At 57.7% G+C, this 25,801-nt stretch overlaps 2 protein-coding genes across 3 annotated transcripts in view; one reads left to right on the top strand and one right to left on the bottom strand.

Annotated features, from left to right (window-relative positions):
- Positions 1-464: 464 nt before the first annotated feature.
- Positions 465-3,047, bottom strand: ORMDL2 (ORMDL sphingolipid biosynthesis regulator 2). Its single transcript, XM_032204777.1, has 4 exons — positions 2,976-3,047; positions 2,295-2,469; positions 1,454-1,605; positions 465-1,198 (listed from the first exon to the last, which is right to left on the bottom strand). The coding sequence occupies exons 2-4, from the start codon at positions 2,466-2,468 to the stop codon at positions 1,063-1,065; spliced, it is 462 nt and encodes a 153-aa protein (XP_032060668.1). The 5' UTR covers position 2,469; positions 2,976-3,047; the 3' UTR covers positions 465-1,062.
- Positions 3,048-3,295: 248 nt separating this feature from the next.
- The window catches only part of SARNP (SAP domain containing ribonucleoprotein), a 28,317-nt gene continuing 5,811 nt past the window's right edge, over positions 3,296-25,801 (top strand). The window contains exons 1-10 of one of the 2 annotated variants that reach the window (XM_032204801.1): positions 3,296-3,359; positions 3,934-4,033; positions 4,296-4,342; positions 5,329-5,396; positions 6,888-6,939; positions 9,778-9,851; positions 10,465-10,493; positions 11,050-11,075; positions 12,129-12,197; positions 16,210-16,263. In XM_032204801.1, coding sequence (XP_032060692.1) covers positions 3,324-3,359; positions 3,934-4,033; positions 4,296-4,342; positions 5,329-5,396; positions 6,888-6,939; positions 9,778-9,851; positions 10,465-10,493; positions 11,050-11,075; positions 12,129-12,197; positions 16,210-16,218 — 510 coding nt within the window. In that variant the 5' untranslated portion in view covers positions 3,296-3,323 and the 3' untranslated portion in view covers positions 16,219-16,263. Of the gene's footprint in view, positions 3,360-3,933; positions 4,034-4,295; positions 4,343-5,328; positions 5,397-6,887; positions 6,940-9,777; positions 9,852-10,464; positions 10,494-11,049; positions 11,076-12,128; positions 12,198-16,209; positions 16,264-25,801 lie in introns of those variants that run through there. The other variant, XM_032204800.1, reaches the window with a different exon arrangement.

Raw genomic sequence — 25,801 nt, 5'->3', positions numbered from 1 at the left:
TGGGGTGAGCAGGAGGAACTGCGCCGGAGGCAGCGACACCACAGAACCCCCAGGGGGGCACAGCGGGGGCCGTGCTGGACCGACTCCCCCCCAGGTCTCTTCAGGGGGTGTTGTAGGAGCCCAGGTGCCCATGGCAGGGGGGCTGCTGCCCCTTCCCTCCACGCGCACCCCAAAACACCTGCGGGGCAGCAGAGGGGCGTGGGCAGAGCAGCTCTGGGGCCAGGCAGCTTCTAGCACGTTCCGTGCTGCATTTAAACCAGTTTCTTTTTGCTCGCTCACCCCTGTTTATGACCCCGCACATCCCCTTTCTATTAATACAGCGAATGCAGCGCGCGGGCGCTGTGCTCACGGTGCGCAGCCGTCCTCAGCACCGCCGCCAGGCTCCCTGCACGCTTTCAGCTGCGATGGTTTTACTTCTCCAGCCTCAGCTTTGCACGGTTTGAGGGACACTCGGCACATTTCCCTAATGCTGAGGACCAGGAGCCGTTTTTTATTTGGATTTCTTTTTACATGAAGTCACGTAAAGAAGCCCTGCCTGCGTCCTGCCACCCTCTGTACTCCCAGGTGTGAGCAGCTGGGGTTTAACGGCCGTGCTCTTCTTTCTTACCACTTTTCCCAGCTTGAAGCATGGTTTAGAAGCGTGCCTCTCCTCTGCGGGGCAGGGGGCTGGCTCCAGGCGCTCTCTGGGGTGGCTGCGGGTGTTCTCCTGGCTGGGGGCTGTGCTGTGAGGATGTTGCTCTGCTCTGCGGGGCCTTTATGACGGTGGAATTGCACAAAACATGAGGATGAAGGAGGCACAGGGTGGTTGCTCTTCCCACTGGTTGACAGTTCTCCCCTCGTGGGTGTTTCCCCACCGCCACGGGGTCACAAGGGAGTGTGGGGGGTGTGTGTGCGACGTGCCCGGCTCGCTCCGTCCAGCTCACGCATCTCCAGCAAAGCAGCAGGAGCTGAAGGCCCAGCGAGGAGCCCTCAGGAGATGCAGGAACCTTACCAAAACCCTCGTGGGAAGCCCTGCACGCAGGAGCTGGTGCGCCCAGCCCCAGGGGGCGGTGGGCGCGGGGCTCAGTACTTGTTGATGCCGAAGAGCCGCACGCCGTGGAACTGGGGCAGCTTGGGCAGGAGGACGCTGAGCAGGGAGGCCGTGTTGATCACGAAGTGCGCGGGGTCGTACTTGGTGTAGAAGCTGGTGAGGAGGTACCTGGGGGGGGGAGAGAGGGAGCCCGTGGGTTATTCTGCGCTGCCCTGCTTCCCCGGGGGCAGGGCGGGGATTTTTTGGGGTGCTCGCTGCTGTTTGCTGTACAAAACCCCAGTGCCTCAGCTGGGAAAACCTCCCAACCCCTGGGACCTGTCTGTGCAGGGGCTGAATGCGCTGAGCTGTGCCAGCAGCAGCCCTGGAAGCTCCCCCCCAGTCCCCCGCCTGGCTCCTCTCTGCCCGGTTTAGCGCGGCACTCACAGCACCACCGGGGAGATGCTGAGGAACTTGCGCGAGGAGGTGCACTGCAGCCCGTAGTCGATCTGCTCCCAGTGCGTGAGGAGGCGATCCTTGCCCTGGTCGGGGGTTTCAAACGGGGTCCCCTTCACTGTGTGCAGCAGCAAGTACATCACCTGTGGGTGTTGGGGGGGGAGGACATCAGCAAAGCCCAGCTCAGGCTGTTCCGAGGCTGTGGGAGCTCCTGGACACGAGGTAGAGCAAGGGGAGAGAGCTCATCGGGACCAACCCCCCTGCCAAAGCAGCTCCCTACAGCAGGCTGCCCACGTAGGCCTCCAGACGGGCCTTGAATATCTCCAGAGAAGGAGACCCCACAGCCTCCCTGGGCAGCCTGTCCCAGCGCTCCGGCACCCTCTCTGTGAAGAATTTCTTTCGCCTGTTGGTGCGGAACTGCCTGGGCTCCATTTTGTGGCCGTTGCCTCTTGTCCTGTCCCCACAGGCCTCTGAGAAGAGGTTGGCCAAATCCCTGTCTCCCACGCTTCACATATTTAAGCACATTGATGAGATCCCCCCTCAGTCTTCTCTTCCCAAGGCTGAACAGCCCCAGGTCTCTCAGCCTCTCCTCCTAGGGAAGATGCTCCAGGCCCCGTATCACCTTCGTGGGCTCCGCTGGACCCTTCCCAGGAGATCCCGGTCTCTTTTGTACCGGGGAGCCCAGAGCTGGACCCAGCACCCCAGATTCCCCCTTTCTGTGCTCTCCTTTTTTCAGTGCCCGCAGTTGCCGTCACCTTCCGTAGCCCAGGGACACCGAACCGTGCCCGGTGCCGGTGCAGCCCCGGTAGGGCAGCGCGGGGCCGGGACTCACCAGGTTGTGCAGGACGTTGGTGAGCGTCCAGACCATGGGGACGCTGAGGACGGGGACGCTGAGCAGGACGACGTGCAGGGCGCCCACCGCCAGCCCGTAGGCCAGCCAGCTGCCGCGGCTGCTCGCCACGCGCGTGTTGGGGTTCAGCTCGCTGTGCGCCACGCCGACGTTCATCCTGCCGTGGGCACGGGGCTCTCAGCGGCCTTTTGGGGCCGTTTCCCCAAATCCCCGCAGTTTGGGGCCCGCTGCCGGGCGCCTCCCGGTTGCTCTCCCGGGGCTCGGCAGCGGGCCCAAAGGGGAACGGCGGCGCTGCCCTGAGGTGGGCACCGGGCACCGGGGCTCGGGGGGGCCGGGGAACGATCGCAAACCCCCGCGGGGCCCGGTCCCAGCCCCGGTCCCGGTCCCGGTTCTCCAGGGCTCAGCCTCCCCGGTCCCCGGTTCCCCAGGCCCCGCTCCCTCCGGTGCCCCCGCTCCCGGCCCCCACAGCCCCGGTGCCCCCCGCTCCCCCCTCCCGGACCCCCCCGGTCCCCTCCCGGTTCCCCGGGCCCGGCCTCCCCGTTCCCCGGTTTCCCCCGGTTCCCCAGGCCCCGCTCCCTCCGGTGCTTCCATTCCCGGCCCCCACAGCCCCGGTCCCTTCCCCTCCCCCCTCCCGGTCCCCCTCCGGTCCCGCCCCCCCCTCACCCGGCGGCTCCGCAGGGCCCCGGGCCCCGTTGCCAGGCCCCGGCCCGGCCTCGTCTCCAGGAAGTCCGCGTTCCCGACCCTCCATCCCCATTGGCCGCTCCCCTCCGTTTCTCCACTTCCATTGGTCGCTCTGCCCGTCCGTCAGAACCTCCTCCCCGCCCCCTCGCGCCGGAGAACCAACAGCGAGCGCGAGGCGCCGCGGGGCAGCCCTCCAATCGGCGGGAGCGGTGTTGGGCGGCAGTTTGAAATCGCCGGTCCAGGAAGCGCGGCCGTGATTGGGCGGCGGGCTGCCGGCGGGGGGCGGGGCCGGCGGCGGCAGCGGCGGCGGCGGCCTGAGGGGGCGGCAAGATGGCGGCGGAGCCCGTGGAGCTCCACAAGCTGAAGGTACCGGCGGGGCCCGCGCCGCCTCCACCGGGCCGCTACCGGGCCGTTGACCCCCGCCAGCACTCGGGGGGCCCGGGGCCGATGGGTTCAGGCTCCAGCCGCCGCCTCTGGGTCGTGACCGGGCCCGGGGCAGCGCCTCCCGCCGCTGGGCCCTGTGGGAGGCCCCGGTTGGGGGCCCGGTGAGGCCCGGTGGGGCCTGGTGGGGCCTGGGGGTGCTCGGTGGGGCCGGGTTCCCGGCTTGGGCCGCGCTCGCAGGCACACGGGGCTGTGTGCGGAGCCGCCGCTGCCTCCCGGTGCCGGTGCCGCTCCCCGGTGCCCCCCCCGGGCTGTTCGGGGTCCCTCCCCGCTGCCCTGAGGCCGCCCGGGCCGTTCTGCACCCCCAGGCCCCGGGGAGCAATGGGGGGCAACCGGGGCGCCTGCAGCAAAGGCGGGGGTGGGGGGGGCTCAGCGTGCGGGGCTGCTAAAAACCTGCCTCGGTTGTGCGCCGTTTTCCCCCTTTTTTGTTATTATTCTCCCCTCGCTGCGTCCCCCGTTAATCACGCCCGCTAATTAATCGGAGCTTCCCCCGTCGCAGCTGGCAGAGCTGAAGCAGGAGTGCCTGGCCCGCGGCCTGGAGGCAAAGGGGAACAAGCAGGATCTCATCAACCGGCTGCAGGCCTACCTGGAGGAGCACGGTACGGACGCAGCCCCCCCTCACCCCCCTCATGGGCACGGGGGCTCCTTCCTAGAGCCCCCCCCAGGCTGTGGCTGCTGCTCGGGGTTGGCATTGGCGAGAGAGCTCCTGGGGTTGGGCTTTGTTTGGGCACGTTGCTGTGGTTTTGCTTCTCCCCTCCTCATTTCGTGAATCAAACGCTCACAGTGGCCTTATCGGGGAGGCCAGGTATTAATCGAGTGATTTTCATTATTAATTACTCTGTTTTTTTTCTTCCCCTTCAGCTGAAGAAGAAGCCAACGAGGAAGACGTTCTGGGAGAAGAAATAGAGGTAAATTTGGGGCTGGCCTGGCGGCGCGCGGCCTCTGGGTGGCCGTGTTGGGTTTCGCTGTGCCGGGCCCAGCTGGGAGGGCGCTGGGACGAGGGGGCAGAACTGGAGGCTGCCTTGCAACGAGTGCTGCCAGGCACCATTGTGAAGCACTGCTGCTGCTCACTGGGGGGTCAAAACTGCCCAGTTCTGATGCTGAAGGCTCAGCGTCGCTGCGTCGGTGTGCAGGGTGTGTGAAAAGCTGGGCTTTGGAGGCGTGTGTGGGCTCCGTGCGTGGCTGCTGCTTCGGAGGGGGGAATTCTGCCCGGGCTCAGCAGGAGCCGCGCTGTCACCCCGTGATTTTGTCAATGGTGATGTTCAAGCACGTGGCCCCACGAGGACGTGTGAGGCACCCGGGAGCTTCTCCCCAGTGTCCCGAAACACATCTGGTGGGAGAAGGGCACTGAGCCTTCCTAGAGCAGCACGAGACAACGGGAGCCGTGTGCTTTGGGTGTTTGCTGGCCCTGCTTGCCAGCCCGAGGGCCTCGTTCAAATTATTTCCTGAGCCTTGCAAAGCCCGGGCCTTGTGCTAAGGGCTTGGCTTTGGGGTGTTAAAAAAAAAAAAAAATAAATCCTTGTCTGTACCAGCATTGTTCAAACCCTGTCAGGGTTTGGATACAATATTTACCATTATATAATATTTATGGTGAGAAATGCTCCGTGTAGTGCCTTGTGGACTGAGTTAGGCACGGCTGGGGAGGAGGAAGGGGGCTCAGAGCACACGGCCCTTCCCTTCCCTTCCCTCCGCCGTGAGGCAGCCGCTTGTGCTCAGGAGCTGGGCGCTCGTCCCTGGGGATGTGGAGTGTCCCCGGCTGCTGTGACACGTTACAGGAGCCCTCGGGGGCTGAAATGCAGGCACGTCCCCGCTGAACACAGAGTTACGAGCCCTGACAGCCTCCCTGCGAGGTGCTGGGCTCCTCCTGACCCCCTCTCGACTCCTTCCCTGGCAGGAAGAAGAGCAGAAGCCGGCGGAGCCGCCCGTCAAAGCGGAGGAGCCTCCCGTAAAATCGCCCGACGTGTAACTATCCTCTCTGTGGGGGCCAAAACAAACCTGGGGGGGGTGGCTGTAAGGCGAGGGGTGCACGGGGGGTGTGCTCCCCCTCCTCCAAACGCTTACGGGTTCTTCGTGAGCCTCCTGAGACCCCCTGAGGCCGGAGGGGTCGCAGCCCCCGCAGCGAGGGCAGCTCCTGGGGTCGCTTCTGAGGCTGCGGGTGGTGGCGCGAGCTTGGCACAGCCCAGTCTCAGAGCTTGGGCTGAAAGCAGCTTGGAGCTCGCGTGGTTTTGGGCATCCCTGCTCGCAGGGAGCCTCAGCCCCGAGTGGTAACGGGGTGTGGGGTGCACCCCAAGCACTGGGTTGGGGTGCTGGGGCCGTGGTGCTGTGCGGGCAGGAGGGGGCGTCCTGCACCCGCGGCGCTGCGCTGGGAGCGCGGCCGGCCCCGGCCGAATTGCTTCCTGTGAAAGTGTTATTAAACCATTACTACCTTTCAGGGCATAAAATGAGAAACCTGTCCGGGAATCTGGAACAAAAGCAGCGCGTTTCTCTAAATGGGAGGCCTTAATGAGGCTGGCTGTGCCCCACTGTTTTATGGGAGTTGTTTGGAGGAGGAGGAGGATGTTCCATTTAGCCTGGGAACTTCCGAACTTTGTCTCTTGCTCTTTTGTTTTCCTCCCCCTCGAGCCCGAGCTCTGTTTTCGGAGCATAAACCTCGGAGCACGCCCCCTCCATTATATTTTCGTGCGGGCTTTTTCCCGGTCCCGCTGTTGTCAGCTGCTCATTGTTCAGGAGTGTGTGTTTGAAACGGAGCCCGGGCCGGGTGCGGGTGCTGACCTGGGGAGAGCTGCCCGAGGCTGTCCCATGAACTAGAACAGAACGAGCCTTTGTGTTGCAGGGCCGTAAAGGAATAAAGCTCCTCGGGGCAGGCAGTCGAGGCTTTGGGCTTCTAACAAGAGCCGAGTGTTGCTGTTAAGAGCCTTCAGGAGGTTGTTCCTGGGCGTGCGGGTCTGTGGCTTCTCGCTGTGCTGTCCCCCCAGGTTTCGAGAAGCTTCTGCAGCACCCGCTGCAGTCACAGGGTGCTTCTCTCACCGTTAGCAGAAATAATTCTTCTCTAAGCCTTGCTGGGAGCAGGTGAGGGTGTTGAGGGTGGCTCTTGTGTCTTTTGCTCATTTGGGGCTTGTTTCCCATCGTTGCTGAAGGGGTTCAGGAGTGCTCCAGGCGCTCGTTTGGCTAGGAGGAGGAGCAGTGGCTGCGCCTTCACCGCTCTGTGTTTCCTTGTGCGCCCTAAACGCAGAGGTTTTATGGACCTCGTGCCCCAGTGTTGGTACCTGGGCTCTCAGCCTGCCCCTACAAGGGCTGCTGGTGGTTTGGGAACAGCCCCTCAGCAATTTGGGGGTGGTGGGGAGCCAGAGGTGGGTGGCTGGGAGGAGAACCCCGACCCCTCTCCTGCTGAGGCACGAGAGGAAGCCAGCGGGAGCCCTGCTGACCGATCTCTCTCTTTCCCCATGCCTCTAGGAACACAGAAAAGAAAGTAGTGAAAATAACCTCAGAAATCTCGCAGATGGAGGTAAGGTTTCCTTCTGCTGCTCCATCCTCTTCGCTGTGAGGTGTCGGCCTCCTCGCTCGCTTCCTTCGGAGGCTCTTCCGTGCGTTGCTGGGGCTGTGTCAGTGTTTCCACTGTAACCCTGCTTTTTTTGGCTTGATTTTACACTAACGACCGGTCGCTGGCTGCGGGCTGACCTAGCGGGGTGGCGCCCCGGTGGCACGTTCCGTTTTTGATGGGGCTTTAAGGAATGCCTCTCTCAATTGCCTGGTCGTGCCCCTTTCCTTGCTGGGGGCTGCCGTTTGCTTGCCACCAGCCACCGCTGCCCCTACCTCAATATTTCCAGCTCGGGGACAGGCCGAGTGGCTCCCAGGTGGACTTAGCCCCGTAGTAGCCCCGTAGCATCCCCAGATTTGGATTTTAAAGACTCGAGCTGCCCCTGTTATTACTCTAGCACATAAATTGTGCTTCCCTTCCTGCTATCAGGAGCACGAAAAGCTCAGCAGCGGGGCTCACCCCCCTGTGGCACATCCCCATCCCTCAGGGCGATTGCTTCAGCCAGGCAAAGCTGCAAAGCTTCCAGGGTGCGGCCGCAGGGCGCAATCAGTCTGGGAGGCACTGGGATGAGCTAACAGATCGGCCTTATCTCCCCCTGGAACTTTGTCACTGAGATTTGCTGGGCTTATTTCAGCCAAACACGCTCAGAAGCTGCCGATTCCTCTGGGAGAACTTCGCGAAACTTCGGGTTTCAAGACCCTGATTCTGGTTCCCTAATCCCCCCCTCCCACACCTTGTTTTCCGCTCACGCTCCATGAGAAAGAAATCGGTAGGAAAACACGGTTCTCGTCTCCCTGCTGTTCGCCACGACTTCAGAGCCCTAATCTTCTGTTTGGGACACGGCCATTTCCACAGCAACCGGGGCGATGGCGCAAGCGGAGGATTAGGACCTCAGCTGGAGGAGTAGCGAAGAGAAGTGTGGTACCTGGTGTGAGCTGGACGTGGTGCTGGAGGAGCCGTGTCCCCTGGGGCTCGGGGCTGCCCACGGCCATAGCTGCGTAAAGCACCAATTAAGCAGACCTGCTGAAATTGCACTCTTGTCCTTTGTTTTTTGTTTTTCCTCCCAAATTCCGTGGAACCTATTCACAGGAAAACCACTTTTTTTTTTTTTTTTTTGGGTTGTGTGGATTGGATAGGTTTCAGCAAAATTATATTCTAGACATTTTTTTTTTTGAAGAAAAAAGGGAATTGTTTGCCCATACAGTGCACGATTCAGACCTGTGGCCGGTGACGTTGGCTGCTGCAGTTGTAAGAGATGTTCGTGGTTTCGTGAAGCAGGGAGACAAATCCCAGGAAGGAGCCCATCGGGGTTAAGTGAATGCAAATGTGAGCTCAGCTCGAAAGTCAGGACGTCATCAACCGTGGTACCTCCCTGCCTTGCTTGTGACCTTTAGGATCAGCTTCAGGCAGGGTTTTGGGGTAGGGGGAGCCTTTCTCTGATCCGGGGTGGCCTTTCCATGGTGGAGAGCCCTTTCAGGAGCGGGTCGAGTCTTCCTTTCGGATGTTTTCAGAGTGTCAGAATGGGGAAATCAGTTTGGAGCTGAGCGCTAACACGTTTTATTTTTCTGTCTGTCTTTTCTCAGTCGAGTAAAAAGTTCTTTGGTACTGGCACCATTAGGAGTGGTGTTCCTAATCCGTCTTCTCTAAACATTTATGTTTTGATGCAAATGTTTATTGCACTCCTCACTGTGCTTTCGGCTAAAGTAAATGTTTCCGTTCAAATGCTATCTGTTTCTCTAACCTCTAAAGCACCCAACACATTTCTGGGCCCTTGTGTAATAATGAAATGTTAAATATTTCCCTTAAGCTTTTAAGGGGATTTAATGCTCGTTGGTGCAACGCTTGCACTTCTGACACCTCTGAGCTTCTCTTTCTTGGGCAGCGTGCTGTGGTCCAGGCAAGCCTTGCCTGCAGTAGGCTGAATCCTTTCCACAGAGCTGAATTTTGCCTCAAATTGTGCTGCTGCTGACAAACTCTGCTTGCGAGGCTGAGCCAACAGCATGAATAGTGGCGGTCTCTCACGAAAAGCCTTGTGCCAAATAAATAAGGTCCCTGAAAACACCCCCCACCCATCTCTTCTCTTAGCGTATTTCTTTGGCCTTTTGCATAGCCAAAGAAATCTTGTTTGCCTCTTTTTTTTTTGGGAGCCAGCCGAGCTGGTTGTGCCGCCTGCTTGCTCCCTGCCTCCGGGAGGGCCGGCGCGGCCGCTCCCTCTGCAGCGCGTGCCAGGAGCGCTGCTCCCCTGGCACAGGGGCTTCCCTGGAAGGGGAGCGCTCCCGCCTGCTGCTGGCACACCAGCCTTCAGCTTGGCTGCAGCCTCGTAGCACCTCCAAATAGTCATCTGCTGCCGTCAGCTCCCCGGCCCTGCTCTCCTCTGGCACGCCTCCTGTCCTGTCCTGGGAGCGCTCCCTGAGTAAAGGGCAATAAAACCCCTTTTTCTTGTGCAAACAGAGCCCAGAAGTGGAGCTGTTTGCTCTTGCAGCCGGCTGCACCTTTTTCTGAAAGGTGCCTTTATTATTTGGACCGAGCTCGTTAGGACTTGGAGAGCTTCCTTTGGTCAAGCACGCATCCAGGAGGTTATGGGGTGGCCTCCTGGACGGCTCCAGGTGCCTGCAGCAGCTCTCCCGTTACCTGCAGGCGCAGGAGGGGACTTTTCCCTTCCCAGGCCACACGCTGCTGGCCCAGCAGGGCACGTGGAAGTGTTACCCATCCGCTGCCTTTCCCGTGTGCCTCTTCCTGCTTTCTTTCTGTACGCCTCAAATCTTCTCTCTTCTCACTGGGTTCTTTTTCCTTTTCTCCCTCCAGAGGATGCAGAAGAGGGCTGAACGCTTCAACGTGCCCGTGAGCCTGGAGAGCAAGAAGGCAGCGCGTGCAGCTCGGTGAGTCCACACCTCGAGCCTTCCCTGCTTTAGCTCGGGAGGAGACCTCATGGGACACATCTGGCAGTGGCAGGCTGTGCTGGCGTGATGTGGAGGTGGCTTTTAGCGTGAAGGAGGTGGAATTTGCCTCCAGCCTGAACAAACTGGATGGATTTCCTCAAGGGTCTGCAGACACTTGCTGTGACGTGTGTAGAGGTCGTGCTCCTTGTGAGCCAGGAGACATGCGTGTCAAAGCCGGGCTGTGTCACACTGGAGTGCTCAGTACCAGTGAAATTTCTAGTGCTGCTTAAAGTTACGCTGGAGAGACAGGGCAGGGGAAGGCCAAACTGGCTCAGTGCTGATGATGCAGCTAGTTTTCTGGGCACTGAAGCTGTTTTTCTGAAGTAAGTGAGGAATTGCTGTTCACAGTAAATGGAGGAGTTGCTGCAGTAGCTACAGGAGGCAACAATAACTGGATTCCAGTCGCTCTTGTGCACAAACCTGTTTGCCTGAATTACACCTGGGAAAAGTATTTGAAGGGAAAACTGCTTTGTTAAGCTAAGGCTCGACGTGTTAGATACTCGCCTGCCTTACATGTGCCTGAGTCTGACTAAGCTCTGTTTACTTTCTGCAGGTTTGGTTTGGCCACAGTTTCGACTAAAGGTGAGAAGGTGAACCAGAACTAACTCACGGAGTGACCTCACTGCAAATATTTATTTATTCCTGGGAGAAAAAAAAAAAAAAAAAGCTGGTGGAGGCTGTTTCACTCTCTGTCCCTCTTCCTGCCCACACCCAGAAGCTCTGAGCAGGGATTGTAGACTCAGGATGAAATGCAGGTGGGGTTTTCTTGGTAGTTCAGACATCTGTCAGCGTCTTGTACTCCCAAACCCAACTGGAGGACGCCAGCCAGGTGTGGGGTAACCCTGATCGGGGCGCCGAACGTCTTTGGGCTTCTTTTCAAATGCCAGGTTCAATTGTCAGAGCTTTCTTTGCAAGGTGTGAGGATGGCAGTGGTTCTGTGGGTGGGAAAAACTGACCTGGGGATGAAAAGAATTTGGAGAGCAGAGGTAAAGCTGGGAAAAGTGGGACAGAAATTCTTTACGAGTCTGTGCCGGGCAGGTGCGTGACTCCTCCACTGCGCCTCTTGTCGGATAGGATGCTGCTCTGGCTGCTTGTTCTCTAACTGGGTTTTCTTTTTTTGTTTCCCTCCTCGTTTCAGGCCTCTCTGCAGACAGCAAACCTACGGTAAGACACGCTTCTTGTTCACGGGTTACCGCTGCTCAGGCTCCTCACGTGGGTTGTGGTTTGTGCAGAGAAGTTCCCGTCTGCAGGGGTGACCTGAACCATCAAAATGCTCCGAGAACAGCACGGAGCGAGGGGCAGTGGGGAGGCCCACCTGCATGTTGTGCTTCGGGTGGGTTCCCCTCCCGTTGTAGTATTTGGCTGCCTCCTGTGACAGTGCTCTCAGGTGAGCTGATCGCAGAATGAAACGCCAGAAATGTGGGTGGATACTCAGATTTTTTTTCCGTATGCCTTGTTTTCATTATTTGACTTTGAATTGCTTGAATCCTGCTTCTGGAATGGAAAGTACGAATGACCCGTAGTAAATTACTCCATTTTCAGTGCCAGTGCTGCTTTGCCTGCTGTCCAGGTCGAAGCAGGAGGCACCGGAGTGTGCGTGGCTGAGAGCTGTGGTCGCACGGTGCAGCTGGCTTGGTGCTGGCCTAAGGATGAGGGGAACAGCGTTAAGGCACCCCAAGATCTGTCCCGGGGCAGAGTTCTGGGTTTCTTTTGTGCCAGGGGCATAAAAGGCTTTGCATGAACATCTGAGGGGCAGAACAGCACCAGGGCTTCCTCTGCAGAGCTCACGCTGTGGATTTCTCCCTGGACGTGCCCAGCTGTGGTGCTAGGGACAAGAGCTGTAAGGGCAGCTCTCGCTTCTCTGGGAGATTCCAGCGAGGCTGGGTGCTCTGCTGGCAAGCTGCTCGGTCACAGGACCTGGTCAGACGTGACTTCATAGTTTGGGAAGAACGAGGGTGCAGCAAGGATCTCTTAAACCAGAGAGCAGTGATAATTTCCAGGAGTATGGGCAAGTGCCTGAGAGGTCGTTTAATTCTTGTTTGTGTTGGCTGGACTCCCACAGGACAAGTACAAGGTGCAGCGGCTCCTTCAGGAGGGGGCCACCACCCTGGGGTTTATCCTTTTGGGTGTTCTGAGCCACCGGGCCAGCTTTGGGCTGCTGCTGCTACTCGAGTGGTGGTGATTTTAAACCATAAATCGTTTCCTGTGTCTTTATAGGTCAACATGGATAAATTAAAGGAAAGGGCTCAGAGATTTGGGTTGAATGTCTCTTCGCTCTCCAAGAAGGTAAGGTGCACTGGCCTCCAGGACACTCCTTGCACCTCCAGAGGAGCCCAGTGCTCCATCCCATAGCACTCGGTGATGCTCAGAGCCCTCGTGCTGCTTTTACATCTTGTTATTCATGCAGCCGTGTGGGCGCCAGGCCCTGGGGGAGTTCTGTCAGTGGCGCTTCCTTATCTCATCCTCGGTTTGTTTTGTGTGAGACGTTTTTAACGTGGCTTTGAGGAAGTTATGACGGGTGGATAGAGGCGTTGAATTTGAAAGTTGTTCGTCTTAAAGCATGGGAAGCGACGCTGGTGGGCACGCTGTGAAATTGGTTTGGTTTCGGGCATTTGACTCGCGCTGCATAAGCGCCCGTTTCTGGTTGGGGTAGGAGCCGAGTCTGTAAAGACCGAGGTAACGAGCTCCACAAAGAGGAGTCCGGAGCTCCCTGGTAGCAAATAACTCTGAAATACCGATGAGATGAGCTTTGCAGGGGGGTGAGTTCGGTCTTCAAGCTATTTATTTTGCCAGGGAGAAATCCGTGGGCTCTCCGGTCCTCGTGTGTAGCACCTCGGCGTGTCGGAGCTGTTGGCAGGGCAGGAGATGGAGCCGCACTTGGCCTCCAGCCCGACGGGTGGCTTTGGGGTGTGTGTGTGTGTGCAGGGAATGCTGTGCTTGGCGGCGTGGTAATGCCCTCCCTGCCTGCACGGCTTCTGTGGCAGGGTGGGGAGAAGCTGAGGGTGGCACGTTTGGGTGAGACAGGGAAGGATCAATGTGCTCTGAGATCGGCGCAGCGTCCCACGCGCTGCCCGGTCACAAATGGCCTTCTCCTCCGGGCTTTAATGACCCTCGTGCCGCAGCAGTGCTCAGAAATAGTGGGGAGTGAGGAAGGATTGTCCGGTCCTAACAGCTGCCTGGTGTTGGCATGGAGACCTCTCCTCTCCAGCTGGAAAGGGTAAGAGCGAGGGGAGGTTTCTCTTCCTTCCAGCCCCGCGAAATAAGCCCCTCTCCTCCTCGGGGGGACGGATTTGACCTTTTTTGCTGCCTGCTTCTCCATCTCTGAGCGTTCTGCTTTATTCTACCGGCCCTGGGAATTCACTGATGTAGAAAATATCTGGCATTGGAGGTCGCTGTTTCCCGCCCCCCCCCCCCCTTCCTTCTCCTGTCCCTTTGGGGGTGGGGGAAGGAGGCCAGTGCATTAACGCTGGGATATGTGGAGCTCAGGGTGAGAGGCTGCTCAAACATCATTAACCCTGTCACTAGGAGCTCCCATTTTTCAGGAGGGATATATGCCTTGTCAATGTTTATGGCTGTGGCCTTCCCGCAGCGGGGTTGTGCGGCTGCAGCTTCGTGCTGCTGGGGCTTGGGGAAGGAGCCGGGTGCCGGAGCTGCCCCGTGGCCCCTGCACACGCCAAAAACCCGAAAAAAAAAAACCCAAAACGTGAGGTCTGAGCTCCCTGAGCAGCTCCCCAACGAGCTCAGCTCGCGGCAGCTCAGCTCCAGCCCCCGGCTGCCCCGCGCTCGGCTTTTTGTGCGCCCCGCGCTCCGCGGAGCAGCGCCCGCCTCGCCGCGCCGTGTCCTTTTTTTTTTTCTTTTTTTTTTTTTTTTTGTTTGCTCCACCAGGAAGCCGAGTTCATGGGCTTAGAAGTGGCTTCTCCCACTGAGCGGAACACACTCCTGCATTCCTGGGAGGAATATTATTGGTTACTTTAATTAGCTGGTGGTATTGTGCTTCCCACCTGGGTGTTCTTTATAGCTTTTCATTACGGAGGAGCCTGGCAGTTGCGAATGTTTACATGTGTCTTGGCAGGTTTTTATACCGTGCGTCGCAGCAAAAAACTTTACAATAAACCATTGTCTCCACGGAGCCACACTTCATTTCCTATTCAAATTGGTTTGGGGAGGGGTAGGGATGCTGGGGGGGGAGAATCGTAGCTAAGGGGGATTTCAGGCCTGCTGTGAGCAGGGAGCAAATACAGAGCTGCGTTAGTGGCTGTGAACTCATCTGTAGCTTTGAACCCCCCTTCCCCCTCCGTTAGCCCTCTAGCGTAGAAATCTTTCAAGTTTAAAATCCTCTTCCTCCCTGCCTGAAGGGGAAAGCAAGACCCAGGTTGCTGCGAGGAGAGCAGGCGGAACAGAAAGGTTGGCTCCGCTCGAGCCGCGGAGGCAGGTGCTCGTTTGTCTCAAGGCAGCACGAGGCCATCAAATTAATTTTTAAAATAAATCAAGCAAGCGTTTATCTCCCCGTAGCACTAACTCTCCCCTCCGAGGCCTCCTGTTCAAGCGCACGCTCTGACCTGAAGCTACCATCCCTTGACTCCTGTTAGTTGTACTTAACCCCCCACACTTGTAAATGTTCCCTCTCCACGGCAGCTGCTCCCTGTAACACTCCAACTCGCCGCTCCCCAGGGGAGGGTGTTTAGCTGCGTGTTTTATATGCAGGGTTGGATGCTGCAGAGGGAGCTGCCTGCGTCGTGGTCGTGGTTCAGAAGCGTTTCTCCGAGGGGAAGGCTCGCTCTTTATGTATAAAATAGCCTCGTAAGTCTCCCGCCGGGGAAGCGTTGGCACCAAATGGACAGCGAGAGCCCTTGGGATAACATAAAAGCTCTGCTTGCCACCTTTAGGATCACGTTATCAAATACCTTTCCCAATCTGAGCAGATGACCAAAATAATTGGCTTTTCTATCTCCCCTTTAACGCGGAGGTCTCCAAGTGCCTCGCAAACAATTAGCTGATTAACCCTCCTCGGGTCGGGGCTGCGGGCGGAGAGGTGACGCGGCTGCGCCAAGGTCACTCCAGTCAGGAGTCCCGGTGCACGTCCTCGACGGCGGGCAGACAAAGGCTCCTTGCCTGCAGATCTCCTGCCCCGAGGGGACGAGTGCTCACGGTGTCCCCATCCTCGTGGGGGAATTGCCTGATTTTCCCATCATCTCAGGGGAATTACCCAATTCTCCCAACACTTTGGGGGATTTGCCTCATTTTTCCCAACGTCGCCTTGGTGGCTTTTTGGGCGGGCTGGTCAGGAGCGACCACGGGGAGAGTTTCTCTCTTTGCAGCGTGCCTCCTGAGCCGTGTCTCGCCTCGAAGAACTTCTCTGCGCCCAGCTGCAGGTCTTCCACTTCACAGCTGGGGCACCGAGCCTCGGGACGTGTCGCGAGAGCAGTTGGGGTCCTGAGCAGCAGCAGCAGTACCGCGTGCTGAAGTATCCCCCCCGATCTAAAGGTGCTGACCCGTGGCTAGGAGGAGTTCGTGTTTTAATACGTCTGTCGGTCAGGGTTCTGGATTAATGCTGCCTTAATTCTCGTTAATGAGAGCTTGTTTTACGTGGGGCAGATGAGAACTGCTGCGCTCGCTGCCTGAGATTAGCCGGAGAGAGCTGGCAGGCTGACTGCGTGACGTTGGTGTGGTGGTGGAGCAGAGCAGGGGTCAGTCGACCAGCAGAAAGTTTGTGTGTATACAAAATATCTAAATGAGAGAGAGAAAACAATTGCCTTAATTGTTTGGCTTCCAGCAAGCTTATAATAACGTGCTGAGGAGGAATCCTTTTCCTGGATAATTTTTCTGCCTGCAATCTTTCCAAGCACCCCCTGCCAACCCCGGATGAGAAGCTATTAACCACCAAGGAAGCAGAGAGTGGTGGTGGGGAGAAGTGCTGATGTTGGCAAGGAGGGAGGGGAAAGGGACTGGTGGAAGGGGATTGTTCCTAGGACAGATGTTGTGCTTCTCAAAAATTCAGGCATGCGCCACCACCTACAACTGGCTTACGTGGCCGGTTTGTGCTCAAGAAACGAGTCTTGCTGTCACTCTGAAGGCAGAGCAGGAGCTCTGCAAGGCCATGTGCCCCTGCATAATTTTTTTCCTCGAGCTCTCTACTTCTGCCTGTCGTCACCTCCGTGTCTCCGTTGCTCTCCTCTCTGCTCCCCACGCAGTCTCTGCTGGGGCACGGAGTGGAGGAGCGCCGTCTCCTCTGGGCTGTAACCCAGGCTCTTCTCTTTATGGTCTTCATTTTAATTCCTCTTTCCCTCTTATGTATTAGAATACATAAAAATGTGGCCCAGAAAAACATCTTCAGCGTGCTGTGACCCCTCGGTGGCCAAGGAGACCTTGTCCTGAGATGTCATTCGCTTCGTCTGGATGTTGCCCACGCGTCCTTCCCCCTCAGGACCACGCTACAAGTCCTGCTGTTGGGATGGGTTTATGTAGCACTTGGCACTTCTTTATAAACACAATTTCAAGAAGTTTTTCTCTGTGATAGCATCGCTGTGATGCGTGGAAATTGCAGCACAGCCTGCCAGGTACGGAGGAGCTGGTGTGCTGTGACCGCACTGTGACCGGTGCCACATTCAGGACTCTTTTACATGCCCTGAAATTCCCATGACGTTAAGTTTTTTAAACCTTAATATTTTTAGGTATTTAAAAAAGCTGCTTTAGGTAATTTTTAAAGGATTTTCAATCTCCCTCTGAGTTGGACTAGAGGTAACTAAGGCAGCTGGATTTACACAGGGGGAAGATTAAAAATAGTCCTGGTTTAAAAAGTGAACTGAAAGCAAAGCCCTCTGAAACACCTCACGTGTGTGGGTTTTTTTGCATGTCACAGAAACTTTTCAGCAGTCCTGCAGGAAGTAGAAAGTAGGTCAGAATAAAAGAATGCAGCCAGAGTTGCGCGAATGCGTGGAAGCAAAGTCAGAGAGACCCTGGTACAAAAATCGAGCGGCATCGAAGCTGACGGGCTGGCGTTCTGCAGGGAGACTGTCCAGAAAACTGCTAGCCCGTGCTAATTGCAGGAATGCTCACAGAGGACTTAATCAGCAGGCGGCCCGAGGAAGGCTGAGGTGTTCGGTGCCTCTCTTTGCGGTAGCTTTTGCTAAACAAAGCTGACTGCAGATGGGTAACTGCATGTTGGAAGGCAAGCCTCGGGCTCCAGGAGGGAGAGAGCAGTTTGGGGGCACCCCAGCCTCAATGCTCTCGCAGGTAACTGCTGGAGGGCGTCCAGCTGCTCCCCGTGAGGATTTGTGGAAATCCTCGAAGAGCTCGTGTTCCTCTACAGCCTCCGGAGGGCCGGGGCAGGACCCCTGCCCGCTCTGCGCACGCGCGCTCACCGCGTGCAGCCGGCCCCGCCGCCCACTCCGCTCCTTCCCCCGGTCCCTGCGAAGCGCCCTCGCTGTTTTCCAAGGCGAGCAGCTGAATGCAGCCCTGTTGGTTTAAGATAATGGGAAGTGACAAGGTGAAGAATAGTGCTGGCAGGCACGGGCGTTTTAGCACAAGGGTGCTGCCAGCCCGGCCTCTGCCGCCCCTGCCCCCCCCCTCTCTGGGGTCGCCCAGGAGGGAGCTGCACCGCTGCCGCCCGCTGCGGGGGGGGGTTTGCTGCTCCCCTTGTGTCACGGGTGGGCTTTGGGTGTTTTTTAACAGTTCTGTGCCCAGGCAGCCCTCCCGGGCAGCGTGCTGGGCTCAGCGTTGCTGTTCTCCTAATCCCAGCCCTCGTCCGTGTGGCTGTCACCTTTTGGGGACGAAGGTGCGGGTGGGAAGCTGCCTGGGGGAGCAGAGGGGGGCACTGGGCTGTGCAGGGCCAGCGTGAGCCCGTGCCTTGTTGGTGCACTTGAAAACAGACCCAAACCTTCACGGGGCTGTAACCCCATGGAAAAAAAACATCTGAGGTTACAGGGCGAATGTAAAGTCTTGGCAGGCCTGTATGTTGTTGCTTTTGGGGTTTTTCATTGAAGACAAAGCAACCACTGCCCCAGGAGGGGCTTGGTGGTGGTCTTGGCTGGCCCGACGCGCCGTGGCCAAGGGCAGTGCAATAGTCCCCTCTGGGATGAGGGATGAGGCTGTGGCTTCCAGTCCTGCTCCCTGGTGGTCCTGCTGGCGTGGGATGGGATTGTGCAAGGAAGCGGCGGTATCAGCTTTCCTAGAAGGCAAATGGGAACTTCCCTCCAGCCAGCCTTTTCCCTTGCAGCCCCTCAATAACTCTAGACTGTACGCAGGGGAGAAAAACCATCTGGGTTTGTTGCTGGAAGGAAGAATCTCGTTGCAATCCTAACGAGCTAGAGGTCACGGAATCAGAGGATGGTTTGGGTTGGAAGGGACCTTAAAGGTCATCTAGAGGTGCGTGCCACGGACCCGAACAGCTCCCGTCGCTGCACATGGAGAAAGAAACGGCCTCTTCATCGTGCAAGCAGTGGGGAGAACAAGATCTTAACAACTCAGCCAAGCAGAGAAGATATTCAGAGGTGTTTTCTGGAGAAATGGTGTTTGCGTGTCAGCTGCTTTCAAGGAACGTTTGGCAGGCTGCTGGTCATCGGCGTCCGCACGCGGTCTGTGTTGGGAGATGCCCGGTGCCTTCAAAGGCTCAGCTGTCCCGCTGCTCTTTGCCTTCATTGCTGAGAACAAGCGTGGCCACCCACCACGCCAGCTGACTCTCACCCTGGTTGCTCTCAGGGTGGCCTCCTTGCCCTGGGCTCTGCTTTTCTTTCCTCTTGCCAGCTCATAGAAACGTCCCGGAGGGCTTTGGAGCTGGCAGATGTGGGTGCTGAGGCTCGCAGCCGCTGGCTGTGTGCAGCTTGATTCCCATGCAGGGGAATAAAGGTGAATTTGGAACACAGTTACTGGACTGGGACGCCTTCTAAGGGGTTGTCATCCCTTCCGAACAAGGCAAATCTTAAAACCTTGAGATATACCCAGGTCTCCTGCCTCCACAGGTGTTTGCTATTTTCGTGGCGTAGTACTCATTGCTCTTCGGAAGGTTTTACTCTCTTCCCGTGGTTGTGACTAAGTCAAGCTACCAGGAAGCAGCGGGTTCACGAGGTGCAAAGCTCGGTGGTGCTGCACAAAGTACGAGGAGGCTCGGGAGCGCTGCAGCAAACGGGCAGCCACACTGCCCAGGTGGAAGCCAAACTTCACTGTGTTGTGTTGGCCGTGTGCCTGCAGGCACAGAGCAGTGCAGGAATGCAAAGCTCTGCCCCGGGCAGCTCCAGCAGAGACGCTGCTGCCTTCTGGCCACATCCCTGGAAGCCTGCAGGGAGGTTTTTTGTTCAGCCCGAGGGGCTGAGAGCTCGCCTCATCTTGCAGGTCCTGCCTCCAGCTTCCTCACCTGCCTGGGCAGCAGCGGCACGGGTCTCGTGCACGTCGGGCTCTTCCCCTTCTCCCTCCTTGCTCTGCTCTGGGTTTTGTTCCTTCCTTGCCAGGAGCTTTAATTCTCGGCCTCCCCGCTTTGTCCAGCAGAGGCTTTGCAAGGCGAGGGCAGCGCTGCGCGGACGGCTGACCTTCAGTCTGCTGGCACCTCCGCTCTCGCTGTCCTCGTGGATAAACCACAGCAGGCAGGGCTGGCGCGGCCCCGCAGCGTGGGCAGTGCCCCCGGGAACACAGGGCACGGGTAAGGGGGCTCAGAGGCTTCGTGCTGCAGGAGGGAGCAGCGGGAGGTGCTGAGCAGAACCACCGCGGAGCCTTCCCCCAGCTCTACAGGCGCAGCGCTCCCGGTTTGGTGCAGGGTCTGGGCGCTTTCGCTCTTTCCTCTTTGTGCTGGAAACTTTTGTGGCCGGGCCTGAGAGAGCATCAGGCGCCCTTCTACAGCTGCTAGCTCTGCGGTTTGCATTATCTTCCTGCAGCTCAATAGAAACCCTGGGGTATTTTTAGCCTGAGCCGAGGCAGGGCGTGAAACCAGCACCCGAAGCAGCCCCGAACGTTGCTTCCAGCGCAACCTTGGCAGCTGCCTGCCCTCCGTGCTCCCTGCCGTGCTGCGGGGACGAGCACAAACATTGCTCAACCAGGCCGGTCCCGATGGAGAGAAGGCCCTTGTGAAATGCCAAACCCAGTGCCTGCAGCACGCGGAGAGCCCCCAGCGTCCCTGCAGCCTCCTCTGGCTTCTGCCAGGCTCCAACTTTGCAGTAATTTGGTGTTTACAATCGCCCCTTGCGCAGCGCTCCCCCCACCCCGGCCCTTTACGCGCACTTACACACACCCACGATGTCATTTTAAAAATAAATGACGAGAGAGCTGCGCGAGGTCAGCAGGACTCCTGATCTGGTATTTATCCCTGGTGCCGTTTGAAAAGGATTTGCGTCCCTAACAAACCTTCAGGGAGTGGCGAAGGGCTCGCTCAAAGGGAAGACAATGCTGGGGGGGACTCTCTGACCTCACTCTGTCCAGTCATCTGGTTCTTCATTGGTCCCTGCTGTGAAACAGAACTTAGCTTTTGTCTGTAACACAAATACATCTTTTCCCCACCCCCCCTTTTCCCTTCTATTATGGTTCAATCAATGATGTCATTATGTGTGCCATTCAGCGGCTCTTGAACCATTTGGCTGCAGGAATTTGGAGGAGCAGCCAGGGAAGAATGGCAGAGCCGGCTCCCGCTCCGGCCCTCCACAACCCATTCGAATCGCAGCTAGGGAAACAAAGTCAGGTTTCCCCTTAACCCCTCTTCACGGCCGAGGACAAAAGTAAAAACAGCTTAAAATTAAAAAAAAAAAAGCCCTGTGAAATGCACGGGGGAGTGCGTGTGTGCGCTGTGTGCGTGCGGAGGGTGCGAAGGGGGACCGTGAGGAATGTCTCCCGCTGAATTAAACTTCGGGAAGTTCTGCTGAGGATCCCCTCCTCTCCATCTAATCCATTTAATTAAGATAACTCAAGCAGCTCCTTCTGCTCTCGGAAGATTAACGAAGCTCTTTCAGCACCGCAGCAGCGCTGGGCCCTGCGGTGGCGCCGCGCTGAGCCTTCGGTGGGGGCGCAGAGCTTCTTATAGCAGCACCACAGAAATCCTGCTCAGCACCAGTGGGCCATGGTCTTAGGCCCTCCAGCAGCCCAGCTCATCCCGCGGGGCCAAAAGCAGCTTCTTTTTGGAGCACAGCTGGCTGCGGGTCGGCGTTCTGGGGAATAACTGGGCAGATTTAACAACTCCTAGGGATGGGCTGGAGCCAAATATTTGCGGAGCGGCAGCGCTGTCACCAGATTGCCCTTCGAGCTCTGCTAGAACCTCGAGCTTTCGGCAGTAATGGAGAAACCAAATTAAGTGACCATAAAAGATCAAACGTAAGGTACTTTCCGGGTGCCTTTAGCTACCGCCTTTTATCTCCTCTGGCTGCAAGAAGCCCGAAGATGTAGCGCAGGGAAGTGAGGAGCATCCTTGCAGAGCACCTAGGAAGTGCTGGGTGGAGGCTGGCAGTCTGCATGCTTCCTTTTCTTTATTTTCCCCAAAGATCTGTTTCTTTGCCATGGAACTTGGCTGCCCAGGCGAGGTGGTCCTGTTAGGGGCTTTGGCTGCTCTTGGGTCTTTCTGTAGGGATCTTGCTGCCCCAAAATCTCACCTAGCGGTGCCGCACGTCTCCACAGCATTTTGTCCTTGCCTCGCCCACAGTCCAGGGAAGTGGGGCCGTGCTGCTCATCCCTGCCTTGGCTGCCCACCATGAGGATGCCCCGCACACATCCTGGCTGCCCTCCCACAGCACCTCGGCGTGCCTGTGGGACACAAAGTCACCACAGATGTGTTGGGAGCCTCTGGGTTGCAGGAGGAAGCTCTTTGCTCTCTCTCCAAACCAGGATCTCGCTTATTACCAAAAAATCTTCTCCCCTCGGGGCGAGGAGCGGCAGGCAGTCAGCTGGCTTCCCAGCCCTTGGAGCGTGTGTGCAAATCCTGGAGATAAAATCGCCTTCGCCTCAAAACCAGGCAGCGTTCAGCGGGATCCCCAGGAGCAGGAGCGTGCGCGACTCCGGTGCCGCGTGCCGCCAGCAGCCGCGGTGGGCACACATGCACTGAGCTTCCACGACCCCCCTGGAATTTCCCCTCCTTCTGCCTTGTAAATCTGACCGTGGTGAGCACCTGGCCACGACGGGAGGCTTCTCGGCTCGCTGGTAGGTCGTGGCGTGCTCGGCGTGGCCCCACCGGGGCGCGTGGGCTCGAGCCCCTGCTTGCCGGGGAAGGGTTAACGCTGCCGTGGGGTGTTGCCGTTTTTGCGCTCGTTGGGTTTGAATAGAATGGATTTTTTTCTTTTTTTTTTTTTTTTTTTTTAAATCTGGGGCTAATGTGCAATTCAAATCGTGTTCAGTCATCGCCCGATTGCTCCTTTTTAATAACAGCTGGACTCTTCGGGGGGAAAACTCTTCTGGGGTGCCGAGCAGCTTTCACCCTGTCCGGCCTCTGCCCTCAGAGCCAGGTGTAAGGCTCCTAAACCTGGGGCCGTGGAGCAGCCTTCCCACGCTGGGGTGAGCGAACTTCAGGACGGAAGAGGCTCTGGAAGTGCCTTATGATATTTAAGATGCCGTTCAGCGGGTGCAAAGAGATGAAAAGCCCCTTCCGAGGCCTTTTGCCTTGTGGTGCACCTGAAGTGTGTCTCCTTCACTTTGCCATGTGGCATTCCTGACATGTTTGTTTCATCTCTGACGTCTAAGTCGAAGAATGCTTTTCAACTCCGGCACTGAAGCGCTGGGAGAGCTGCAGGTGTACTCTTAGCACTTGTCTGTGACTTTTTGTCTTCCTCCCCCGCTGATCCCGTTTGGGGCGAGCATAAACTTCTAACTGTGAGAGCCGCGCTGTCTTGACACAGGAAAACCTCAGAACTGCCGGCTGTTCCAGCTCCTGCCCTCTGCTCAACGCGAGGTACAGGAAACCACTGCATTTTCTGCCTTGCCGACCTGTTGTCTGAGCTGGGAGGTGGAAGAAGGGGCCGGGAGCCAGCTCTGCAGCCGCTTGGTGCCCTCAGCTTGGGTAAAGCTGAAAAAGCTGCTGAGAACCGAGGTCGTGCCGTAAGGAAGCCCTCCACCAAGTCACTCAAGTTTCGTTAGTGTGAATGAGTAAATGGGGACCTCTCCGGTGTACAGCCAGAGCTGGGCACAGCATTTCAAATAACCGATGCCCGTTAATTTTTCCATCTCCTTCTGTTAATGAAGATCTTAGATTTCAGCTCGTTTTTGCACTACACCAGTATCCCAGGCAGATACAGAAAGCTTTTTACAGGTGAAGCAAGGCAGAAGATCAAGCTTTAATTTAACTTGAGGTGACGTGGTGGGCTAATTCTGTAATCTAGTTCCAGAAAAGGCAGCAGCAAACGTGTAAAACATGTAAATCCTGCGAGGCCACTGGGAAGCAGCTACACTGGATGCTGCCGTGCTTGGAGGAGGAACTTGCAGTCGCCCTCGGCTTGCTGCGAGGCAGTCAGTGGGATGCTTCCGAGTTGTGCTTCTGGCACTGGGGGTTTGGATCTGTTTTCCTTGCAGATAAAGCCGTGCTTAATGTTTCTGGCATGCACTGAGGCCCTTGGATCTGCGTAAGTGGTGTAATTTTGAACAAGTTGTGATTTTTAGAAATTGTCCCTTCGTGCTGGCGGCATCACGGGTCTCTCCAACGCGCTGTTTGTGTAAGGACCTGGATAGGAGCTTGTGTCGGATATTTGAGCTTCGTGGAGTCCTCGTGCTGGCGTTATTTTGGAGAGAGGCTGCGAGTGTCCGTGCTGGTCTCCACGCGTGTCCCACTGCCGCGAGCTCCAAACCCTGGCCCCTGTGAAAGCAGTTTCACAGGTCCAGGTGGGAAGGGCCACCAGCCGCGCGTGGAGCGCTTCTGTTTGGCTCTGGCTTCCCCATCGCCTCGTGCCTCTGGCTGATGGAGGCTCCAGAAGGACTTGGGAGCGCTCAGATAGAGCCTGCACGGAGAAAGAAGCAGGAGGAATAAATACGTTGAGATGAATTTCAAAAAGGTGGTGGGTGACAGCTGCGCGTCCTAGGATTGGAGTGTTTCTGAGAATAAAACCATCAGTTGCTGTCATTCACCCTCCGGGTATGAAATTGGAAGCCCAGTTACCCTTGAGTGTTTCATAACCTTTACCTTTTGGAGGTCAAGGCCATGTCATCATTAATCTACCATCGCCTGAAAGCCTCGGGGCTCTGCTTTTCATCCTGCCATCCGTCATGCTGCAGCGAGATACAGGAGAGTGACCAGAAGGGCCCGGCTCACACACATGTGGGCACACACCCTGCCTTTCTCTGCGGATGAAAACACCGAGGGCGTGATTACGGAGGAGGCTCGTGTCTCTCTCTCTCTCTCTCTCTCTCTCCCCGCATTTGTGATGAGGACACTCCAGGGTTCATCTGCAGATTCAGAGCGCTTTTCTCCTGGGGCTGCTCTAATCTGCGCAGAGCGAAGCGCTCCGACCGCGCAGCGTGAAGCTTGGCCTGGGGGCGGATTTCGCAGCAGCCTGGCTGTTCCGACGTGGTGGTGGTGCACCAAAGGAGTCACCCCGTGCCCCTTTGGAGGAGGTGGTCGCCTTACCTGGTACGTGGCAGGTCCCAAACCACAGCAGCGAGCTGTGGTCACGCCTCGGGGCGGCTGTACGTGGACACGCGGAGCATCTCCGGCACATCCTCACCTTCCCCTTGGTTCCTGCCTGTTCTGAATCTGTGCAGAGCCTCCCGAAGAGGAGTTGGAGTTGCTGATCCTTGAGTCCCTTCCAACTCGGGATATTCCATGAAGAGCCACGCTGGTTCTTCATTTTTCCCCTGCCTGGGTGCTTGCGATGAGCCGGGCGCTGCTCCCGAAGCCTCGTTTCACAGCGCACGCATGGAGCAGCTGCTGTGTGATCTGCGTGCCCGAGCCTGGATGCTGCCAGCGCAGAGGAGGACGTGCTAAGAGACGGAGGGGCCTCGCTGCCCTCATCCCCTGCAGCACCTTGTGCAGCGCAGAGACCAGAGATGCTCCCGGTGAACCATTTATTAGCAGCCCGAATGCCCAAACAGGCGCTGGGGGCTGCGGGCAGCGCTCCCGCTCCTTGCCCTGACCACGAAAGGCAAGGAGAAGCTTTTAAGTGATCTGGGATCAACCTTGGCCTGCCCGCTAAGAACGAGGCGGGCGCTGGGGCTTTCCCCTCAGGACGAGTTTGGGTCCTGGAGGCGAGTGGAGCAGAACATCCCAGCGGAGCGCCGCTGCCGCACCACCTCCGCACGGGGCGTTGCTGGCGGCGTGCTGAGCCTGGGGGGCAGAGGAGATCTGAGCGCTCGGGGAGCTTGTGCCATTTGAAAAGGTAACCAGCTGTGCTCTCCCTGCCCCGAGCGCGGATCTGTTCCGCTCGCAGGGCAGCGGTGAGTGCCAGAGCTGCTCGGCGCACCATGGAAACCATGAATTAATGCCTTTTGGCATTAACTCTTCCAGCACCAGCCGCAGCACTTCTGCCTTCTCCCAGGAGAGAGGGAACGGTCCAGTGTTTAAAGGGGTCCAATGTTTAAATGGATCCTTCCAGCTTTTGGGAACAAGTGACCCGAGCGGCTACAGCTGGGTGCGATGGGTGCTGGCCGGAGCTGTGCCACCCAGGCTGCCCCTGGGACCTTTCATGGGCTCACCGGGGGCTTCTCAGCTCGCCTCGCTTCACCACAGGGCTGCTGCAAGCCCGAGGTGCTCAGAGCAGCACTGAGCCCCACTTCCTCGCCTCGTGGCCCCACTTCCTCGCCTCGTGGCCGTGCTTCCTCGCCTCGTGGCCCTGCTTTCTCGCCTCGTGGCCCCACTTTCTCGCCTCGTGGCCCTGCTTCCTCGCCTCGTGGCCCTGCTCGCTTTGAGATGCTCCCACAGATGGAGCCCACGACCCCAAACGAAAGCCTTGGGGCTGCAGGCAGCGCCGTGCCAGCAGCTCGCGATGCTCACGGGAGCGCTCCCT

Source organism: Aythya fuligula, chromosome 29 (genome assembly GCF_009819795.1).
Source record: "Aythya fuligula isolate bAytFul2 chromosome 29, bAytFul2.pri, whole genome shotgun sequence".
NCBI lineage: Eukaryota > Metazoa > Chordata > Aves > Anseriformes > Anatidae > Aythya > Aythya fuligula.
This window is presented reverse-complemented; position numbering and strand designations above follow the sequence as displayed.

Bases quoted from the DNA above. Each gene is read 5' to 3' on its own strand.
- ORMDL2 (XM_032204777.1), bottom strand. From the start codon at position 2,468: ATGAACGTCGGCGTGGCGCACAGCGAGCTGAACCCCAACACGCGCGTG. The intron at 1,606-2,294 runs GTGAGTCCCGGC...CAACACCCACAG, and splicing joins CCAACGTCCTGCACAACCTG to GTGATGTACTTGCTGCTGCA. The intron at 1,199-1,453 runs GTGAGTGCCGCG...TCCCCCCCCCAG, and splicing joins AGCATCTCCCCGGTGGTGCT to GTACCTCCTCACCAGCTTCT.